The following is a 22,581-nucleotide window of genomic DNA, read 5'->3' on the forward strand; positions in this document are numbered from 1 at the left end:
TTCCTCAGCCAAGACTCCCACTGATGGCTGAAGGCATCGCAGACTCTTTGCACTTGATTAAGTCGTCTGATCATAAGCATCACATCTGGGAAATGAAAATGCTTTGGCACGGGCTCAGCTCCTGCATCCTGCTGGCAGCGCTGCTTCCCAGGGGCTCGGGAAGGTCGGCTGGGGGAAGCTGAGCTCCCTCAGGCTGCAGAGCCCCTGGGGGGGATGACGTCCTGGCTGCTCGTGGGGATGAGCATGAGAGATGAGAGGTGCTTGCTGTGTTGAGGGAGATGGCACAGAGACAAATGTCTGACTGGTGACTTACAGATGCAGGAGTGTCACAAGCGTTTAGAAGCCAATTTGTTTGGTCTCACAAACTGCCCTAGAGATATCACTTCCCCAATTTAGCCAAGCAAGTTAGTGGCTGCACTAACTACTCCTGTGCTGAAGGGAGCCCTGAGCAAAACACAGAAGAATTACTGGTCATTTGTCAATCTGCTGCCAAACATATCAAGCACCATACACACAGAAGCACTTTGAATGCCTTATTTGTGTCATTTTTGGACACTTCAAAGGTAACTGCCTCCCCACCTCCCAAACCTCACTCGCTGCTTGGTGAAGTCGATGGGAATATTTGTTTTCCTCAGTTCCATGGGCTTTGCATCGGGTCTTGAGCTGGAGCAAAAATTAGCAGCAGAAGGTGGTAGGTGAAGAGGCTCTGCCTTGGCAGCAGCTGAGCTCAGACAGATCTTCTGCACCCAAAGGGCAATTCTCCCAGCCAGTCTCAAAGGGAGCTCCCTGGGGCATCGCAGTACAGTTGATCACCAGCTGCAAGCAAGAAGAAACTCCCCCTGTGCTGTAGTACCATGATACCATGTCAAGGCAGCAGGGCTTGCAAGCAGCATGGTTCTCTCTTAGCTGCTAGTACGGAGGTCTCAGACCCACGGCAGTAGGTGAATGGGACCGTGACACTGCCTTTCCTCTGGTTGTGCTGGTAACCCAGTGAAAACCAGTGCTGTTTCTGCAAGGCCTAGCTGCCATGTAGTGACCTGCTGTACCTGAGACCCGATCTTCAGAATGAAGCACTAGCACTTGTTGACGTGATGCTGGACTTGCTGCGTGTTTTCTCTTCCCAAGGTGTCCCAGCTGCCCCAAATCGCCCCATTGCTCAGGAGAGAAGCTGCACCTCTGTGATCCTACGCTGGCTACCCCCGTCCAGTACAGGCAATTGCACCATTTCAGGCTACACCGTGGAGTACAGAGAAGAAGGTAAGTGGTTTGAGCTGTGCTCGCTGCCTGGCAGAATGAGAACGAAGTAAGTCACCTCCATGGCACAACTAAAATCACCCTTGCCACCACCACGGTGCCACTAGCTGTTGCTCACAGATGCCAACGTGTAAGGTCAAATGATGCCCCTCTATAATCCAGTCCAACTTCTCATATATTACAGACCTTTCTGTTTCTTTGACTTAGAGCAAGTAAAGTGTGCTAAGCTAGAACATATCCATCACTAAGGCATCCTTTCATCATTTGCATTCTACCACCACGGTATCCATCCATTCTGGTGGATGTTTCCTGGGAATACAAAAACAAAGCAGCCTCATTATTTTTTTTTATCTGGGTAGAGCTGCAGTTCCCTGCATTCTTTTCAAACTCAGCTCTGAAATCCATTTGTTCTTAAATCCAACCACCTTTTTCCTCTGAATAATTAACTAGATATTAAATGAACTGTTTTCCCAATATGCACAGGCATATGCCCTTGAAAAGGGCATTTGAAATGATTCACATCCCTTTTTGTGTTCTTCCTGCAAAGGTGTGAGGGTCCCTGGGCACTAAACTTTGCCTTAGGTATGTCACCTCTCTTTTTTCCCCTTCACTCTTCAAAAAATCCTACCTCATGTTAGTAAATGTGCAAACATAATCATTCCATCATATTAATACCTTCTCTTAGCAAATACTCTGCCTTGACCCTCACTGTGCCATCAGTGTGACTGGCATTTTTATGGAAGAATAAAAGCTCTTCTATTAACAACAGCCACCAAAACAAACTGCAAAAAAGCAGCAGTATTTTCAGTCTTCAGTATTCCTCCCACCCCAGAAGAATCACTGACTCTTCCCTGTAAAATCAACCTTGACCTTGTGAGACCTGGCAATCAGAATTTCCCCACAGTGCCCATAAAATATATGGATCATGGTAAATAATGTAAAGGTACAAAGCCCTGAACTTACTAAAATAAGATACAATTTTATATATTCTTGAAAGAAATCATAGGCTGTGACAGGGCTCAGTGTCCCAGGGGTCCTTTTCTGTTCTGTGCAGATGAATAAAGTATTGCACCTTTGGATGCCACAGGTTAGGCAATGGTTGGGTTTGTTTCTGTTATAAGCAGAAACACATGACAGAGTCAGGCATTTCTTTGCTGCAATCCTGCTCATCTGCAAAAGCCCATACCAAGCCTCAGAAAGCTGGTTGTCCTCCTGTAGCTCTGCTTTTCAATGGAGCCACCATGTCTTTTGAAAGACTTCATCCGCAAAAGTTCTTTGCACTGATTTCCTGTCCCAGCTTCACCTGGGACTCCCTTGTCCATATTTCTTTTTGCAGTATTTCTGCTACCACTTCTCTCACAGCAGAGCTGTCATCAAATTCACTCTCTGTTCCTGTCTTATCATGCTGCCCTGAGACATCCCTTGTAGTACTCAGGCACGGCTAGACTACCTGAGAGATCAGCTTGTCCCTGGGCTGCAGTTTTTCCATCGCTATCGGTCAAGTCAGGGGCATTTCTTTCTTTTCTCATTTAACCAGACTGGAAGGTGGCTGCAGCACAAAATAACTTCCTGTGGTCTGGTTCTGGTTTAGCAGAAATACATCAGTCTGCCATAACGTTGCCTTTTAAAAACCCTGTGGATTTTAACCTCCCAAGGTACTGCATGAGTTGGGCAGAGTTGGCCTCTGCTCTGAGTTCACGTTTTGAGACTGTTCCCTTCAGCTCTTCTTCTCTCCCTCCGTAAATCACAGGCTCGCAGGTCTGGCAGCAGTCAGTGGCCTCCACTTTGGACACGTACCTCGTCATTGAGGACCTGACCCCAGGCTGCCAATATCAGTTTCGTGTGAGCGCCAGCAACCCCTGGGGGATCAGCTTGCCCAGTGACCCCTCTGAATTTGTGAGGCTCCCGGAGTATGGTGAGTGGGGCAGGCGAGGGGGGCTGGTGTGCACAGGTGTCCACTTATGCAGTCTGTATGGTGAGATAGATTTGTGCTTTGATGGCTCCTGATAAAAACATTGATCCCGGAGCTGGCAGGAATACAAGAGAAAGCCTGGGAGATGCTCAGAGCCAGCTCCTGCTACTAGAAAGGCTTTTCATGTCTGCTCCTACAGCGGGGCTCACAGCCTCGCTCTGTCACAGAAGCTATTGCGGTTTGCTACCAGATCTCTGCTTTCTATCCAAAGACCATTTCTTGTCTTCATCTCTGGGCAACAGGCTCCACACCCTGCCCGGTGTCCTCCCTGCCTTTCCACCATGCCGGCAGCACCAGGGGCTGCTGCTGGGCAGCGCAGCTGGGGCCTGCGAGTCAGGGTGCAAAATGTGCCCGCCTGAGTGCCCCTCGCTACAGGAAAGACATTGAGGTGCTGGGGAGAGTGCAGAGAAGGGCAACGGAGCTGGTGAGGGGCCTGGGGCACAAGTGTGATGGGGAGCGGCTGAGGGAACTGGGGCTGTTCAGCCTGGAGAACAGGAGGCTGAGGAGAGACCTGATCGCTGTCTGCAACTGCCTGAAAGGAGGTTGGAGCATGGAGGGGGTTGGTCTCTTCTCCCAAGTAGCAAGTGAAAGGACGAGAGGAAATGGCCTCAAGTTGTGCCAAGGGAGGTTTAGATTGGATATTACGAAAAATTTCTTCACAGAAAGGGTTGTCAGGCATTGGAACAGGCTGCCCAGGGAAGCGGTGGAGTCACCATCCCTGGAGGTGTTTAAAAGATGTGTAGATGAGGTCCTTAGGGACACGGTTTAGTGTCAGAGTTAGATTAATAGTTGGACTCCATGATCTTGAGGGTCTCTTCCAACCAAAAGGATTCTATGAGCAATGCAGTCGACATAGGAAGGCTGTGATGGAGGCAGCTCCCAGCGCACAGGGCTGCAGGAATTTGGGATAAAGCTCACTCATGAGTGTCCTGTGAGCAGAGCCCACATTGCCCCACGCTTCAGTAGCTCCAGTCAGTAACCAGATCTGTGACTGGCTTGGATAGTCTGTGCTGGATGAAACGAGAGCTCACACAATGTAGCTCTATCTCCCAGTTACACACAGACATGCCCTTAGGCTGTCTGTGTGGCCCTTTTCAGCCCAAAATTGCAAGGAGAGATTTGAATCCACCTTATCCATACCTTCCCCTGGGGAGCTCTGTCTTTTAGTGGTGCAACACATTGGAGACGTGCCTGAGCAGTATGAAACTGGATTCCTGGGGTTGTTTGCTGTTTTAAGAAATATAGTCTCATATAATTTTATGATACGCAGTTTATAGTCTACAGGAAATGGTCGTTAACTTTATGCTTTCTTGAACGTGCTTTCTTCTCCCAAAGACTCTGCTGCCGACGGTGCCACTATTTCGTGGAAGGAAAACTTTGACCTCGCTTACGCGGAGCTGCATGAGATTGGGAGGTACGATTCACCATGCTTATCACTGCAATGAAACACCAAAACAATGGCTTGAAGTTTTTTTCCATGGAAGAAAGATTACGTTGCTTTCTGTAATTAACTTGAAAACTTCTGCTCCTTTCGAAGAGTATTGCACATTAAGTACTGACTAAAATACAGACTGGGTAAAATACGGACTAAGTCCTGTTTTTCAAGATCAGTTGTCATTTGAGGATTGCAGCCTGGCAAACTTGTGAGTAATTAAGCAGCCAAATCCCTGACAGCCACTGCTAGCTCTCGCTGCTATCTCCTCTGACATCTCTGATTTGATGTGAGCTTTTGAAGTCAAGACAGTTTGCTGGTTCTGGATAAGCTTAACCTCAAAGACTGAGTTTGTCAAAGTACTTGGGCATGTGACTTAAATCACATGCCAAAGCACTTTGCTGATTAGGACGGTCAGTTGAACAGGAGTCCAAATCGGAACCACGGGTATTGTCAGCCCTCGGTGCTCTGCGCAGACAACAGATAAGGAGCATGCAAACAACGCAGGTTAATGCAGTCAGTTCTTCATCTCAGAGATCAGAGGCGAGTAACTCTGGGGCTGAAAGGACAGGATTCTATCTGGTTCTGCAGAAAGACGAGTGATGTGTTAAGAAGAGTTCAGCACATGGTTTCACTGGGTAGTTTTTTTTAGGAATGGTACTAGGCACTAGCCTGTGTAAGTTTCCTAAATGTTTTCACATGAGCTGTTTTCTTAATTTATTACTGTGTGCCTGAAACAGTGAGACAAATGATTGCTTAGTGATTATTTAACAAGACTTTACTTTCAGTTGTCTGAGAAAGTTTGGGCTCTTTATTGAAGCAACTGGAGAAAGGAGACCTACAGCTTAAAAACAGAAAAACAAACCAAAACAACAAAAACAACCAAAAAAAAAAAAAAAAAAGAAAGAAAAAAAAAAGGAGACAAGACAGAACCTGCGAAAGTGGCAGCAAATTGAACCCAGGGGAGATTGTTAGAGGACATCAGTATGGCTGCACAAAGCAGCGACACTGTTTGCTCTCAGTGTTTGCTAATCCCCAAAGAATCTCTACACCCAGGGTAAGAGACGGAGGCTCTTTGTTGGAAAAGGTTACGAACAACTAGTTAAGTCTGATTCTTTATGAAATATTAATGCACCGAATCAAATAACACTTTGAAAATCAGTCCGTTATTGCACTGAAAACCAAGCATAATTTATTCATGAGGCTGCTTCATTATTCGGTGGTTGGGTTTTGTTTTTTGTTTTTTTCAGGGGACGATTCTCCATAGTAAAGAAATGCATTCACAAAGCCACTCGGAAAGATGTTGCTGTAAAATTCATTAGTAAAAAAATGAAAAAGAAAGAGCAGGCAGCACATGAAGCAGCTTTGTTACAGCACTTACAGCATCCTCAGTACATCACTATCCACGATACCTACGAGTCTCCTACTTCTTACATCCTAGTTTTGGAACTGTAAGTATGCAGAGCTTGCGTTCAAGTGTCTGGGTAGGAATCACAGCCCTATTAAATCCAAGGACAAAATTCACCCTGATTTAAGTGGGGCAAGGATTTTCTCATCTGTTTTTTATGGATTGTGATGTCAAATGCAATAGCTATTTTCTGCAGAGCTTCTACTGCCTTTTCTTTACAGTAAATAAGATTCAGAGGGACAAATAAAACTGCTTTCTGCTCTGGTGAAGGTCAGGTAATTGTATCAGCAGTTAGTTTGTCCCATTGAACAGCGTGAGATTTATTTGAGCAGTTTTGTCCAATTTTTACATTTGAGTAAATGTGTTTCAGCTGGATTGAACCCTACATTATTCTAATACTTCCTGGTGAAAAAAGCTGTATAGCAACTATGCTCGTCCCTATAAGGAGAAATAACAACCAAGATTCAAAATGCTTCTTTGTTACAGTATATCCAACAAAGTATATTTGGGCTATTTGCTTGTTTATTTATACAGATAAATAAAACTAGGTGGAAAACTTTTCTTGGGTTACTTTTCCCACAAAATATATTACGAGCTGAAAATGTCACCGATTTCTTTTCTGCATTATGCAACCAGCTCTATAAATAAATAGATGAATCCAAATAATTAAGAGGATCTGTTTTCAAAGGAATCACCTTCATCTCTTGAATCCATCCTTAAATGAGTTTACTTTGAGACTGTTGCTAAATTTTTCAAGGGCTGAATATAAAAATTGAGGTTAATCATTCTACCACTTCCACGGCCTGCAGTAGCTTGAGATATCACTTAAATACTAATCAGACCTTGCATTTTAGTTTCCTCTATTTTTAGGTCATGAAGTTTCCATTGCAGATTTGTTTTCAAATATTAACTGTTCCTAGAGATACCATGTGATCTTTCATGTGCAGAGTTTGATTTGTTTGTAGGATGGATGACGGTCGTCTCTTAGATTACCTAATGAACCATGATGAACTTATGGAAGAAAAAGTTGCTTTCTATATAAGAGACACAATGGAAGCCTTGCAGTATCTACACAATTGCAGAGTGGCTCACTTAGACATAAAGGTGAGAAGAGAACGATGCTGTTATTCAGTTCTCTCGTACAGAGAGTTCCCAGCTGCACAGAGAGGGAGGAGGTGCAGTCTGTACCCCAAAGCAATGATCACTAAATGGACAAGCACTATCATTCAGACCTATTGACCAGAGAAAGGATTTTCTGACCTGCAGCGCAAGATCAGACAAAAGATGCACCTATTTCCTTCATGACGGGCTTGTTCTCAAGGGCTTTCTGGATTTAATGAAGGAAAAGGAGGATGTCTGAGACAAGAATGAGATGTCACTAGCACCTGACTGAAGGGGAATTATGAGATAAATCCACGGGAATGGTTTGGGCTCACACCTGTACCAATGTAGCTACCAAGCTCCCTGAGCTGGTTTGTGCCCAAGCAGCTCAGGGCAGGTCGGGAAGACAACGTGTCTCCCTCACACCCACAGCACTGCGCTGGAGAACCCAAAACAGGGGAGAGGAGGGTGCTGGGGAGGGCTGGCAGGGCCAAAGGAGAGCAGCACTGTGCTGCAGAGCCTGAGCAGGGAACTGGGTGGGAAATACACGCAGGGAGAGGCTCAGAGGAAGAACAAGCTGCACTGTGGATAAGAAATTCAGGCGGTGTGTAATGTCACACTCAACTAGGTCAGCACAGCTCGTACTTCCTTTTGTTAGTGCACATGGCAGGAGGCACCGCACTGTCCCGGATTTGGCATTGTACTGCTGTCCTCACCAACATCCCAGCTATCCTGGTCGAGAGAGAATTGGCAATTGAAGTTATGATCAAGTGTTTTGAATTTTGTGATCTGCAACATTGATTCAAGTTGCCAGGGGTATCAGATAATCTATAATTTTTTTCAGACTTAAATGCCAATTAAAAATGGAGAATGAGAGATGAATTTAACCTTCTTGTATAGTGAACAATCCAGCTCCAAGGAGGTCTCTTCTCAACTTCCCAACCCCCAGGCATGTCAGATGACGTGATTCTTTAATTCTTCTGCTGCTTATTACTACTACATTAAAAAAAAAATATTCCTTTTGTACAGTACCTTATGTGAATATTAGTCCCAAAAGACTAAATTATGCTGTTTTCTTTCAGTAAAATTGTTTGTATTTTCCACTGTATTTATAGGACCTGTCAAAAAGTAGGTATCACTGGGAGGTAAGAAACTGCACTGAATTCTTTATTTGATCATAAGATACTTATCAGAAACAAGGTGGGAAGCCAATTTTCTGTGACCTATTTACAGTTCTCCTGAATGAGGGATGGTAAATAAAGCACCTTCTGTTGCTAAGTGGGAAGCGGGAGGTGCATTAGTAGTGACAACAGACCTTGCCATGGGCTGTCGTGTCCCAAGATCCTGCTCAAGAATGTGCAGACTGCACAAGAGAAGAGCAAGTGAAGAGATTTAAACAGCAGTGCAGTGAACTTTGCTTTATATATATAGCCATGAGGCAGCAGTAAAATATGCATGAGGATGAGGGGCTATAGGACAGAAAAATGAGTCTAGAGGTGGTGCAAGAAGTAAATTCAGAAATTACCTCAGAGCCAGTAAGGAAAGGAAAATCCATTCTGAGTCCCCAGAGCAGAGCATATAGGCAATGCTCAGCATCGACCACTGAGAGAGAGGACTTAAATACTGAGAGAGTTGGTAAAACAGAGGGAAAACCAACCGGCATGAAATAGAATTGCATTCTGGCTTAGAAGGCATGATTGTGTCCTGGTGTTTATAAGGGAACACCAGCAGCTCCATCCATGTCAACTGACAGCAACCGTAATGGCACACACCAGTGTCCCTCCCAGCATATGTGGTAGCGGGAGCAAAATTGAACGTTTACTTCATGAAGAATATTTCTGCGACAAGTTATGCATGTTTATGTAGCCATTTAGTCATGTAAACAAATGGAATCTAAATAAACTGATCAGATACACAAGTCTTGCCTCAAAATTTAAAAATCTGTAAGTGGTCTTAATCTGTAGAGGTTAGTTCAGAGAAATAAACTGGGAGTACTTGGAGCAATGTACAGAATCTCAGTGTTGCCGTAGTGCAAAATGAGGATGTTGTCATTGCAATTTCAGCATTGATCTGAATTTACAGCAGTGTAAAGATCAGCTGAGCTGGTTCCTTGTCACTCACTCTCCTGATCTGTACCTCCTACATCTGATTAAACGTGAGTTTGGATTGGCAAAGCTAAATGTTTGGATAGATGCTTATCTAGAATGAAATCTACACAAAAATATAATTAAGTTTTTATTATTTTCTTTTCAACAGCCAGAAAATCTGCTCATTGATTTAAGGATCCCAGTGCCTCGTGTGAAGATCATCGATTTGGAAGATGCAATTCAGATCACAGGTCATTACCACATCCACCACCTCCTCGGAAACCCAGAGTTTGCAGCTCCTGAAGTGATCCAAGGCCTTCCCGTCTCCCTGAGCACGGATATCTGGAGCATTGGTGTCCTCACCTACGTCATGTTAAGCGGTGTCTCTCCATTCCTGGATGAAAGCAGAGAGGAGACCTGCATCAACGTGTGCAGAGTAGATTTCAGCTTCCCCCCCGAGTACTTCTCCGATGTGAGCCATGCCGCCAGGGATTTCATCAACGTTATCCTCCAGGAAGACTTCAGGAGAAGGCCAACAGCAGCCACTTGTTTACAGCATCCGTGGCTGCAGCCGCACAACGGCAGCTATTCCAAGATCCCACTGGATACCTCGCGCTTGGCTTCCTTCATCGAGCGCCGCAGGCACCAGTATGACGTGCACCCCGTCCCCAGCATCAAGAGTTTCCTGATGAGCAGGCTGACCCCTGGCACATAACGCCTCCGTCCCTGGGGTCCCACACTGCCGGTCCTGGGGCAGGGCGCGGGGAGCGAGGAGGCACATGGTAGATCTGTCTGTACATAGTCCCATCTCCAGCATTTGCATTTCACGTGGCTTCCCTCACCGCAGGGTACAAGTCATTGTGGAGGTGGCAGCACCTGCTCAGTTCCTCGGGATGAAAGCAAAGTGGGGTGAACAGCAGCAGGTACCTGCTGCATCCCCTTGGCTGGCTCCTCTTGGGACATGTTCTTCTGCTGCATCCACCACCAAAAATAGACTGCAGGAAGCAAACACCAACTGGAAACAAGAGCCAAAATTGCAGTTGCCTTAATCTTCGTGAGGCAGCCTTATAAGAAATCCTCTTGATCTTGCTGAACTGATTTCAAAATGTATGATAGACTTGGAGTAGGGTAGTAGGGGGTGTGAGACTAGGCTAACCTTAGCGTGTACTGCAGAACTGGACCCAAGTCAGTTTGGGCTGAAGTCATTGCAAGCCTGTTCCGGGCGAACACACCAATTTTGCACACCCCGTATGCCCCAGTCTGCTGTGATCTCAGTGGGGACTTTGCCTGTGCAGGACATGCAAGACCAGGCCCCAGTCCCTGCTGGATCGGCTCCATGGTGGTCTGGCTTAGGTAGACCCTCGTCATGTGGTAGTGCTCAGACCAAAATCCCCCGTTAATCCCTGGGCTTTCTGCTGTGTCAAGTAAACGTGCGGTACCTTTCGGAGCTACGATTAAGGCAATGAATTCACTGGAGCATAGAGCTGGTTCTGACTAAGCACAATGGGACTACGATGAGTTTTTTAAAAGTATTTTATACACACTGTACATAAATCTTTTGCAAAACCTGTGCATTGAGAAAAGGCTGTGTCCAATTTTTGCAGTATCTGTAAACTACATGATGATGATGAAGACAATTTTTTCTATCACAGGTTTTCAGTATACATAGATTGTATCATATATATAAATATATATATATAAAGGATCTTGTTCCATTTCTAGCTTCAGAATTGCTTGGCCCAAAGTCCATCTAAGCCTTTCCAAGTACAGTAGGAGTGGTGAGTTCACCTTTGTGCTTTCAGCTTGAAAAATCATTTTCAGTGTTTAAAGTATGTCATTTGTTTCATTTCCAAACTTGTAAATATCTCTCAGCTGCCGTTAACACCTCATCACCAAAGCATTTGCGAGGATATTTTTATGTCCAAAGCCTAATTTGTAATAAAATAAAAAATATTCACAATTAAATAATTTCTCTCTTGCAAGCCAAGTTGCAACGTCATCACATTGATGTTACAGTCACAGAGCCAGCCTTAAGTACAACCAAGGCAGGGAGCCTGCAGTGACAAAACAGCAGTTTGTAGGCTGGCCAGATCCTCCTCTCTAGCGGTGGGACTGGGAGGGGAAACACTTCCCCAACTGGGGCTTCTCTGTCCTGCTGCACCATAAAACTCAAGCTTTTTTTCCCCTGGTGTGCAAGGACTTTGGGTGCTGAGTGCCATTGCTGTGCCTGCAATGAGAAATGTTGGTCACTACCAAAGGTTTTCCTGAGGAAAAGGGCTTGATCTGACCATGTGTGCTCAGCAGAGACTCTCTTGTCAGAGTCAGATTTAATTCAGAGCAAGAGTCAGATTTAATTCACCCTCGGAGTAACTGCACTGTAAGCCTGCAATATATCTGCAGGAGCAAAAGCTGTCTCTGCCAGCAGGTGGTGGAGATATTCTGCAAGTACTGTTAAATTCTCAGAGCTCTGCCAGCCCTTTTTTGATCCACCTCTAAGCTCAGTTTCACAGCATGCCAGTAGGGGACCTGGCGCTTCTCTTTGTGCTTGCTCTCACTACGCTGGAGCGGTCAGTATTTTGCTAGTGGAGAAGAAAGGAGGCATAGCAAAAAAACAAAAACAAAACCGAAAAACCCCACAGCGTTCAGCACTGTGTGCATGTGATGCAAGAACAGACCTCGAGGCTGGGAAGCCACAGTCAAAATAGTGAGTCTGGGTACCTGAGCAGAGGCAGAAGTGGTGTAGGAGGCCATGTGCCGATGGCGAGACATCTAATACAAGGGAAAGTTGTCGAAAGGCTTGAACAAGACAGTGTTCACAAAAGGCTAAACCTTCTGATCAGCTAGAACCTATCTCAGTTCCCCTCTGTGGTGCAGCAGCTGATTTTCTAAGCAATCCAGCAGCACCTCTTAGACAAAGACCAGACTCTCATCCTGAGCAAGAGTGCAAAGCATGGCATTTCTTAGCAGCTGAAACACCTTCAACAACAGTCATCAAGGGGTATCTTTAGTTAGCACTGGCCTCAGGTACTTTCTCACTACAGGACTGTTTGTACTTCTTCCTATTTGTCAAAGCTGGCTCTTTGTGCTGTGATCGTGCTGCCCTTAAAAAAATGTTTATGGAAGTGTGGTTTATAAAACCCACAGCTTTTATTACGCCTGTGGGTACAGTTTAAGCCACAGTCTTTCTGCTTGGCATTAATACAAACAACTTCTCATGTTTCACATGAAAGCTGCAGTTATTTATGATTTTATTTTCCTGCCTCCTGCATTCACATCTCAAACTGCGACAGCAGACACTTCGGAAGCACAGAGGGGGAAAGCTGGTTTGTTTAAGGGAATATTTAAGCCTCCAATTGCTATCAAATAACAGACAAAAACCCCAAAAGGCTGAAAGAGGAGACACGTTTAGGTATTGGTGCTCAGATTCAAAAAAGAGATTCCTCTTCAAAGGAGAGCTGGTAGTGCTGAACTCTGAGGATTTTTGAAGGTCATGGGGTTGCTTTCCATTATGGTTCTGCTTTTTCCCATATTCATGTTAGAGAGCTCCTCTTCCTGGGCACTGCTCTTCTTACAGCCCATTCCGGAAAACTGGAACCTGTAACTACTTCCAGATATGTTTGTGATTATGAACCATTCTTGCATTTTATCTCAAAGATTTCTTTTGCCTGCATAATACCAAGTTGACGTGAAATGCTGCAGTATGATAAATACAGAGGAAGTATTCTGGACTTGCCCTCTCGAGGTCTTTTCCAGCCAATCTGTGGCCTCTCCGCAGATCCAACAGCTCCTGTAGCTGTTGTAAACTGTAACTCTTGTTGTAAAGAGGTTACAGGAGCTCAGTAAGGAAGCCTGGAGCAAGCCCACTGAGTAAGAAGCATCAGAGCCAATCCCCCTTTGCAGTGTTCTGCAACTACTGGATTTTTTGTGCGTGAAATATTGCCGGTAACAAACATGGGGAAACATGGTTTCCCATCAAGCTCCGTTAGGCCTTTGCAAATCTCCCCAGAGAGCAGCTGACTCTGAGGGGAAGATTTCCACCTGCAGCTTTACCACTCAGGGTATTCCCAAGGCAGCCAAGGGAAGGTGTGATGGCAGCTGCACCCTCTGGCTTCTGCAGAAACTTCTTCAGAACAACAGAAATACTATAATAGCAACAAAGCAGCCCAAGCTGGGTGCAGACTAGCACTACACACAGAGCCACCGCCTCCAGGCATCTACGTGTGATACTACAGGGGTGACACGCAGCCAGTCTGGGGCTCTAGACTTCAATATATAAAGCAATGCAGGCTTTAAAATTTATAAAATTGCCGTCTTCCTACTTGTACCAAAAAGTCTTGCTTAGTCTTACTGCTTTTTTGTTTAAAATTATTTTTTTTCAGTAACATTTTGCTTTAGAAGCATTTTACCTTTAAAGTCAGTTAATGCCGAGACAAAGTCGGTGCCCTCAACTGACCTGTACAAGTTCTGTGGCTTCAGTGGAGTTCATTAGCATTTCCGACAATGCTGTTAGGCCCTTGTTACGAATACCATGAATAAAGGCTGAATACAGACCCGCACATAATGACCTGACTATATATAACCATACTTTAATACCCTTGCAATGAGGGGACTGCATCAAGTGACCCAGGTTAATATAAACTTCAGAGACAAATGTAAAGTCTGGTCTGTATATACAAAGGTCTAACAGATAATGCATGCAGGGGCTAACCACCTGGTTTGTGTTTCTGTTCCTTTCACTGCAGAGGTAGATTCTCCTCTAAAACAGGGCTTGGATTTTTTTTCCAGCTCATTCTTTTACGTCCCATCAGAAAATGGTGCTTTCCCAAGGAAACAAAATTAAAATCCCATTTTACTAGGCTGACTGCACACTGCCATCAAGTGATGAATTCTCGTTCTGGGATCTGTATAGTGGTGAGTGTTACCATAGCGTCAGGATGCTGAATATTCACTGTAACTGTAGTCTTTATTATGGAACTAGTGAAAAAAACATCTTCTCTACTCAAGCCATATTTCACCCTCATGTCCAACTTCTGATGCTGGTGCTTTTACTTCTCTTTCTACCAAACTGTTCAGCCTTGCTCTGCCACTGAGGTCAATTTGCTGATAACTTTTGAAAGGCAAATGCAATAGGAAGTGCAAGAAAAAAAAAAATCTCAGACTTACTCACTGAGATGAGAGCAAACAGAATACATTGATGCTTTTCAATCTTTGCAACAATCAACTGAAGGAGGAAAAAAGAAACAGTATTGTTAACAGCTCAGCATTTTCAAGGTGCAAAGTAATTCCACAGCCTTAACTATTTCAGTGTATTGCTGGTCTGCCTTAAATGTGTCTTCAGTTTTATTGCGAATTTCATTTTGTATGCACACAATGTTGTTTTGTAAAGGTAAGTTTGTAAATATTTCCTTTGTAAGTCTAATCATCCATGTGTACTGTTGTGAGGTGACTACTTGCTGTCCCATGTTGTTATTACTGTACTGCAGTATATATGATCATCTACGGATGTAGCTTCAAACTGTACATCTTCTGTCCTTACATTCCTATAAATAGAATATACTAATGATTCCGTTTCTGGGCTTTTTTGATTAAATACATTTGTTCAGAGAAGACTGGGTCAGTCTTATTTCACATGTGTGCCTATCTTTCTGGGGCCTGGAAGACTCAGAGCTCGCTGATTACTTTACTGAGCTCATCTTTTTTGGAGGGATGTTAGTGTAGGAAACAATTACCTTGTAAATGTAATAGGCCCAGGCAGAACCTCTCAGCAAAGCATATTTTAATAACGATTTTGCAAGATCGGGTGTTCTACCTAAACAAAAAAGCCCCTGCTTATACCCCCCCAAATCCCGGCTGCAATTTCCCTCCCCTGGTTGGTACTGCAGGGTTTACAGACTACCTGACGCCTGCCTCAGTTTACCTGTCTCATTCATCTAATTCTAACAACCCCCTTCCCCTTATAGATTTACTTAAAATATGGATTCCTGGCTCTCTGGCTACCCTTCCCTCTAGCTTAACTTTTTAAATACAGGAATCAGTTTGCATTCTGGGATTAAGGGAGCGGAGCACCTCCCTTATGAGGAAAGGCTGAGGGAGCTGGGGCTCTTTAGTTTGGAGAAGACTGAGGGGTGACCTCATTAATGTCTATAAATATGTAAAGGGTGAGCGTCACGAGGATGGAGCCAGGCTCTTCTTGGTGATAACCAGTGATAGGACAAGGGGTAATGGGTACAAACTGGAACGCAGGAGGTTCCACTTCAATATGAGAAGAAACTTCTTCTCAGTGAGGGTGCCAGAGCCTGGCCCAGGCTGCCCAGGGAGGTTGTGGATTCCCCTTCTCTGCAGACATTCCAGCCCGCCTGGACACCTTCCTGTGTAACCCCATCTGGGTGTTCCTGCTCCAATGGGGGATTGGGCTGGATGAGCTTTTGAGATCCCTTCCAATCCCTGACATCCTGTGATTCTGTGATTAGTTCGAGGAGACTTTGTTCTACGTGAAGGATTCATAGTCTGATGTCTCTCGGTCCTTCCCCCCAGGGGTCAGGTGCCAGGCCCTCAGTTTTCTAAAAACAACATTCCTCTTTCCATGGCTCCTTACAACAGGAGGCCACAGCAAGGGCCTATCGCGCCAGCCAACTCAGCCTGGCATACACCAACCCCGGAACCCAGCGGCCTTTCAGGAGTCACCCCGGCGGACAGAAGCGGGCCGGCCCCGCCAGGACCGGGTGTCCCCGCACCCCGCAGCGCCCCTCACCGGCCCCGCCCGCGCCGCTCCCGCGCATGCGCCCAGCGCTGCCTCGTCATCTCGCGGCGCCGGCGCGGCGCGCGGGCGGGGGCCAATGGCGGCGGCGCGGGTGGCGGCGGCGCTGCGCGAGGCGGGCGCGCTGCGCTTCGGCGACTTCGTGCTGAAGAGCGGCCGCGCGTCCCCCGTGTACATCGACCTGCGCGGCCTCGTCTCGCACCCGCGGCTCCTCCGCCAGGTGCGGGGAGCGGGGGGGAGGGGGCGGAAGGGGCGACCCCGGGGCCCAGCGGCGGCTGGTGTGGGGGCGAGGGGCCGGGCCCTGACGGGTGAGCCAGAGGGCGCCTGTAAGCGCCTCAGGGTGCCCGTGGGTGCCCGTGGGTGCCGGCAGCCCACAGGTCTCGGGTGTCTCAGCGGCGTAGAGGGTCTATTTTAGGTAAGGAGGGGAGGAGGAGGCATGGGGGCGCTGCCGGGGCCTTCCCACAGAGCCCTGCCCGGGGCCGCTGGGTATGGACGTCAGGTTGGCTGTTTGCTACAGGGAGGATTTAATGCATTTGCATTGCTGCTTCTGGTAATGCACGGGTTTAGTCACGTTCACACCAGCCTGGCAGTTAAAAAATGTTTGGTTTTCAGGTTGCAGATCTTCTCTTCCAAGCAGCCAAAGATGCTGGTCTCGAGTACGACTGCGTGTGTGGCGTTCCTTACACGGCGCTGCCCCTGGCCACGATTATCTGCTCTGAAAATCAGATTCCAATGCTTATACGGAGGAAGGAAGCAAAAGACTACGGTAAAGCTTTCAAATCAAGAATTTGTGTCGACTTGTTGTCTTGCTCGGGAAATGACTTCATGTTTTTCTGGTTCATTTGTAATGTGCAGCATCTCCATTCCAGTTTAAGGCTACCACTCCAAAAAGCAGCTCCTTTTCCCCTAAGAAGTGCCTCCCACAGCATCCCAGCCTGGTCAGACTGTCCCAGCTGGTTGTTGAATTAAGGTGCAGCTTGAACCCTACTGTAGTAGGTTTGGAAATTCTTGAGGAGGATTTTTGTTTCTTTGTTTTCATTTGTGGGGTTTTGTATGCTGCTTTTTTTCAGCAGTTTTTTTTTTTTCTCGGCACCATTACCATGGTTCTGGGTTACTGGCCTCTTCAGAAACCAAGATTTATAACTCGGTTTCTCTGATATGTTCAGACCAATGCTACATTTCACTCCCTAACAGGATTTTTCACGTCTGAACTCTAAGAGGAACCTTTCCAGTCTTCATTTACCTCTCAAACCCTTTTTTTTGTCATATCCTATAGTCCTGTAATTAGTGGGTGAGGCAGACCAGGTGAGAAGCAGCAAGTTCTCTACCCAATGAACCATTTATTTGATTTTGATAAGGAAAGGAGGAGAGAAGACTGAAGCGTTAACCTATTGTAGCAACTGGATTGTATTGTAGCACATAGATATACATGTGGTGAAAGCTATACTTTCCCAACAGTATGCAATTACAAAGGATGCTTGTCACAAGTAAATTTATTCTTATGTTACTCCTATGTTAGTGTGCCAGTCATTAAAACATTTGCTGTGCCTTCTTGTGAAGGACAAGTCAATTGTAACAGCAATTAACTGCCTGGCACGAGGTTTCCAGTGTCACGTGGATTGCAAGGCTATAGGTGCCCCCCTTCTCTGGGCCGTCTGGTCTAAGTACCGCACTGGCTGCGTAATGTTCTGCAGCTTGCTGCTTCCTGGGAAAGCTGGGCATCCTTTGTTGTTGCCCCCCAGGAGGCCTTTCATGGACCTGTGCCTGTTGTTGGTTAGGGCAAAGGCATTTGAAGCTTTACTCCTTCTAATTGTTCTAACAGGCATATTAACTGCTGAATAATGCCTGTGGAAAATAGGAAATATGCTGAGGAGTACCAGTAACTCAGCTGCTTTAAAGGTGTTTCAAAGAACTGGAGAAAATAGTTTTGTAATACTGACAATTCAGTTCATGGCAATAATAAACTTTTGTAATCATCGAAAGATTTAAATTTGTGCAGTTAACAATACGTCAGTTTTGTTAATGCAATGTAACTTCTGGAAATATAAGGAAGGATTTTATTAACTTGGAAAAGTAACAGTCTTTATCATTTGAATTATGAGTCAGTGACTGAGCTGTTGTAAGAGCTGTGATGACTGTTATCAGGTAAAAACTAAACAAATTAGCTCTCCATACTGACAGTGAATGTGAAATTCCTGTTAAAGTCCAATTCCGTTGGATGTCAGCACATGCAACAGCATATGCTTGTATGTGGAACAAGTATGATCTTTACATTAGCATAGCAAGTTAAAGTTTTTTACGGAGGTCTTTTAAACTTTCTTATATTCAGTGGAGTGTTTGCATTTTATTTTTAAGGTACTAAGCGGCTGGTAGAAGGCGCCATTAATCCAGGAGAGACGTGCTTGATCGTTGAGGACGTGGTAACAAGTGGATCTAGTGTACTGGAAACTGCAGAAGTCCTTCAGAAAGAAGGGTTGAAAGTCACAGATGCGGTTGTGCTGTTGGACAGGGAGCAGGGTGGGAAGGCCAGGTTAGAGGAACGTGGAATTCGCCTGCACTCCGTGTGCACGTTGTCTGGGGTGTTGGAGATTCTCCAGCAGCAGGGAGAAGTGGCTGTTGAGATGGTTGAAAAGGTGAAGAAGTTCATTGAGGGAAACATGTTCGAGCCAGTGGCTCAGAATGGCCCCGCGCCTGTGAAGAGACCGTGTAAAGAGCTGAGCTTCCGCGCTCGTGCTGAGCTGCCGGGGGTGCATCCTACTGCAGCCCAGCTTCTCGTGCTCATGGAAAAGAAGCAAACGAACTTGTGCCTTTCTGCGGATGTTACCAGCTCCAAAGAGCTGCTGCAGTTTGCTGCCGCCCTGGGCCCCAGTATTTGTGTCCTGAAGACTCACATAGACATCCTGAATGATTTCACCCCAGAGGTAGTAAAAGAGTTGAGAAAACTTGCGGATCAACATGAGTTCTTGATTTTTGAAGACAGGAAATTTGCAGACATTGGAAACACAGTGAAACATCAATATGAAGGTGATTATCCTCATCCTTGATTTACCATAACTTTGCTGCCAGTGTGTGTAACTCCAGTGTTGGCACAGGTTGCCAGGAGAGATTGTAAAATCCCCAGACTGGGAAAAGACTCGAGGGGACAAGTTCCAGAGCAACCCGATCTAGCTTTGAAGTGCTGAGAGGGCATGACCTTCAGAGGTCCCTTCCAACCTAAACCTTTTTGTGGATCTGTGGTTGCGCTCAGTAAGTACTTCTGAGTAGTTGTTTGCCGTGAGAAAACGCAGCATGGCTTCTGAAGGCAGCCTGCTATCGTATGTCTGTGTGCTCGTTACGGTTTTCATTTGGTATTGTATCTGCAACTGTAGAACTGTTTTTTGGATCGTGTGGCCCATATGATCTGCACACTGTATTGCAGGGTAGCACCTGCGACAGTGGATTTTTAGGTTACAATTAATGCCTCAATTAATATTAAAGGCGAGATACTAAGAAGTGTTTGTGAAAAGTAAAACTGAGAGGTTACTCTTTGTGGTTAGGCAGCAGTCAGGACTGATGAGACTGAACTTGTAACTGTCAAGCTTCAGTAGTAAACCTGTCTTTTAAAGCGTGAATGATTTAGTGTGCAGCTTGTTTTGTTTGACTTGTGTTTCCTGTTTGAAACATTTCTAATGACACTTTGCCTGTGTCATTTTATCCATATTCTCAGGTGGTCTCTTCAAAATCGCATCCTGGTCAGACATCGTTAATGCCCACGTGGTTCCGGGCTCTGGAGTTGTGAAAGGTCTGAAGGAGGTGGGTCTGCCGCTGCGGCGCGGCTGTCTGCTGGTTGCCGAGATGAGTTCCCAAGGGTCGCTTGCAACGGGTGAATACACGAAAGCTGCAGTAAGTAGGCAGTCTTGCTTGAAACTGAAAGCTTGTAAAGTGTTGTGAGGGGGAGGTTTTGTGTGCTTCTAATATTTGCACTTCCAAAGGTCTCTCCAGCTTCAACTGTTACTTTTTTTTTTTTTTTGCGTGTGTGCAAACTCAGAAATCTGACAGTATGATGTTTAAAGGTTGCAGCTGTAGGCTGGTAGTATAAGGTAATTAGAGTCCACAATGTGAATTCTAGTAAACATGTCAAGTTTGCTATTTATTACTTACTAATGAGTTTATTTGCCACTTATTAGAAATGTATTACTTCAAAAAATAGTTTAAGTTCATTCATTGTATTATAACATGATAAACCCCATAACCTTTGTGTTCCTGGCTGCAACCGTAGCAAGATCAATGGGGAGTGAGTCAGCTCTAAGTGACTTTATATTGGTACAGTTAGAATTTGTTAGCCCAGGTGTTTCATACCCCTGCCTTGTACAGCTCAATGTGTCAATGGGTGGATCAGAAACAAATTGCTGGTCAAGCTTAATTTTAGGTATGTCACTTTTAACTCTTTACTGATCTTCTTCAGGTACAGATGGCTGAAGACAACTCGGATTTTGTTTTTGGATTCATATCTGGATCTAGAGTTAGTAATAAACCTGAATTTCTTCACTTAACTCCAGGGGTGCAGCTGCAAGCTGGAGGTAACTTTTTCTGAAATACTTATTCTGTTCTTAAATGCAGTAAGTGATACAGCCTTCAGTGAAAAAGTGGCTTCTGAAGAGGGTTTGGTTGTTGATTCTCTGGTGGGAGGAGTCTGGTTTTGCTGTTATGGGCTGCTTTCTGTATTTCCGGGTACGCTGACCCCTTTCCTGGGAACTCTGAAAGGCAACCAGCAGCCTCTGCAGCTTTGTTAGATCTTGTTCTGAGGTCTGCACATAAAGTACAGTCTGTAAAAATGTTAAATTCTTTAGATTAGTGTTTGGTTAAATGTACAGCTACTCAGAGGATTAAAAAAAAAAAAAGGCTTTTAACAAAACAGAAGTCTAACACTGTTGGTACTGATATAGATGCAGTATCAATGAATTAGAAGTCTTATACTGACTGAACAGGTGATCAGGTTGGGAAGTTGTCTTTCTCTGCAGTACTTAATTCTTGAGTACTCACAAGCTTTACTTGAATGTTTGGGGGTTTTGCCTGTTATATGAAGGCTAAGGCTTATTTCAGTAATCCTGATCAGTGCTTCTTTGAGTAACTGTTCCATGTGTTGTAACTGCTAAATCATGAAAAAGGAGGGTGTGCTCTGCCAAATCTGATCTGTGTAATAGGTAGGGGCTTTGTTAGTTGGAGACAGTTTCTAGTTATGTCTGTGGATTGTTAGGGTGAGAACTGGAACAGCATACCCGTTCTCTCTTCTAGCACCTCTCTGAAGGTTTTGAGTAGATATAATTGTGTAAGAACTGAAAAAAAAATGGTGTCTGTTTCAGGTGATAACCTTGGACAGAAGTACCTAACCCCTAAGGAAGTTATTAGTGAAAAAGGTTCAGACATCATTATTGTGGGACGTGGCATCTTGTCAGCTTCAGACCCTCTTCAAGAAGCGGAGAAGTACAGGAAGGCAGCTTGGGAGAGCTATGTAAGCAGACTTGGTGCTCAAGCAGAAAATTGAAAGCAGGGCCACTTTCCTCATCAATATGCAAAGCTGGTGGAGCTGCAATCAGCATGAGGCTTCCAGTGAAATACATAGACACTCCAGCCAGTGGAAAACTGCCCTTTTGGAGAAAAATCTGTTACCAACTAAATTATTTTTAGTTGCACACATGCAGATGAAGTTGTACACGCCGTGGTGGTTTTTTAATATTCGAATGTATGAAACCAAAACTCAATGTCCAGTTTTTAGCCTTAATAGCTTTTCTCTGCTGAAAAATTTTGAATGAAACATTCCAAGGACATTTCATTTGCTGTTGTTGCTTTTGTTTCTCCTCCCCATCCTCAAACTCTTTCTTGCTGTGGAAACAGCATTTTACTGTTCTTAATAAACTTCACCTGCAGACCTGACCTGCTGCCCTGCTCTCACAGGAGTATTCAGCTCTGCCATTTCCAAGGAACAAGTACGGAAATTAATGCCACACTGCGAAATGGAATAATGTGTTGTTTAATAAATACTTTTGCTACTGTTTTCTTTTCAATTTGATCTATATTGTCTTTCTGCAGGGGTGTGAAATACTGTTTTCAGTACCCCAGTTTTGTGAAAATAAGTCATTCTAGTGTGTCTGACTTTCGCTTCTGCTTACAGAAGCTACGAAGAATTTGTCAGAGCAACTAGTTATTGTGCACTTAATTACAGCAGAGCCGTTGATTCCTCTAATAAGAAAAAAAATTACTTCCTGTTTACTGACTTCTTTTGTTACAATAACTGGAATGCTTCCAGGAATTATTTTCCATGCTTTAGCATAAAGTAGAAATATCTTATATGATTCACTTTGACAAGAAAGGGTGATATAACCCTAAGTGTATCTACTATCTGTGTGGTGGAAATTTGCTTGAATTTTCTTTGCTCTGAATAATGCTGGTGGAAAATTGGAATTTGAGTGTGTCTTGTGCAGATGCCCCGCCTGCTCTGTCTGTGAGTCATGATATTTTGCATCAACTTCTAAGAAGTTCCAGGCCTGTCCTAATTATTTGGTATTTGTTGACTGTCTTGTCCTAATTATT

General features: G+C 44.9%; 2 protein-coding genes across 2 annotated transcripts in view; both read left to right on the forward strand.

The window, feature by feature from the left end:
- Positions 1–11,159, forward strand: part of KALRN (kalirin RhoGEF kinase) — a 513,637-nt gene extending 502,478 nt beyond the window's left edge. The window contains exons 55-60 of the mRNA XM_065638225.1: positions 1,126–1,257; positions 3,005–3,169; positions 4,562–4,640; positions 5,909–6,109; positions 7,032–7,170; positions 9,424–11,159. Coding sequence (XP_065494297.1) covers positions 1,126–1,257; positions 3,005–3,169; positions 4,562–4,640; positions 5,909–6,109; positions 7,032–7,170; positions 9,424–9,969 — 1,262 coding nt within the window. The 3' untranslated portion in view covers positions 9,970–11,159. The remainder of the gene's footprint in view (positions 1–1,125; positions 1,258–3,004; positions 3,170–4,561; positions 4,641–5,908; positions 6,110–7,031; positions 7,171–9,423) is intronic.
- Positions 11,160–16,090: 4,931 nt separating this feature from the next.
- On the forward strand, positions 16,091–22,055 carry UMPS (uridine monophosphate synthetase). Its single transcript, XM_065637854.1, has 6 exons — positions 16,091–16,231; positions 16,624–16,777; positions 18,367–19,035; positions 19,718–19,893; positions 20,456–20,570; positions 21,354–22,055. Exons 1-6 carry the CDS (start codon positions 16,091–16,093, stop codon positions 21,533–21,535), a joined length of 1,437 nt encoding a protein of 478 aa, XP_065493926.1. The 3' UTR covers positions 21,536–22,055.
- Positions 22,056–22,581: the final 526 nt, after the last annotated feature.

This window comes from Caloenas nicobarica, chromosome 6, assembly GCF_036013445.1.
Source record: "Caloenas nicobarica isolate bCalNic1 chromosome 6, bCalNic1.hap1, whole genome shotgun sequence".
NCBI classification, from domain to species: domain Eukaryota; kingdom Metazoa; phylum Chordata; class Aves; order Columbiformes; family Columbidae; genus Caloenas; species Caloenas nicobarica.

Excerpts from the sequence above, each read along its gene's own strand:
- UMPS (XM_065637854.1), top strand. The coding sequence starts at position 16,091 with ATGGCGGCGGCGCGGGTGGCGGCGGCGCTGCGCGAGGCGGGCGCGCTG. Across the intron at positions 16,232-16,623 it reads ACCCGCGGCTCCTCCGCCAG|GTTGCAGATCTTCTCTTCCA; the intron begins GTGCGGGGAGCG and ends TTTGGTTTTCAG. Across the intron at positions 19,894-20,455 it reads GTGAATACACGAAAGCTGCA|GTACAGATGGCTGAAGACAA; the intron begins GTAAGTAGGCAG and ends GATCTTCTTCAG.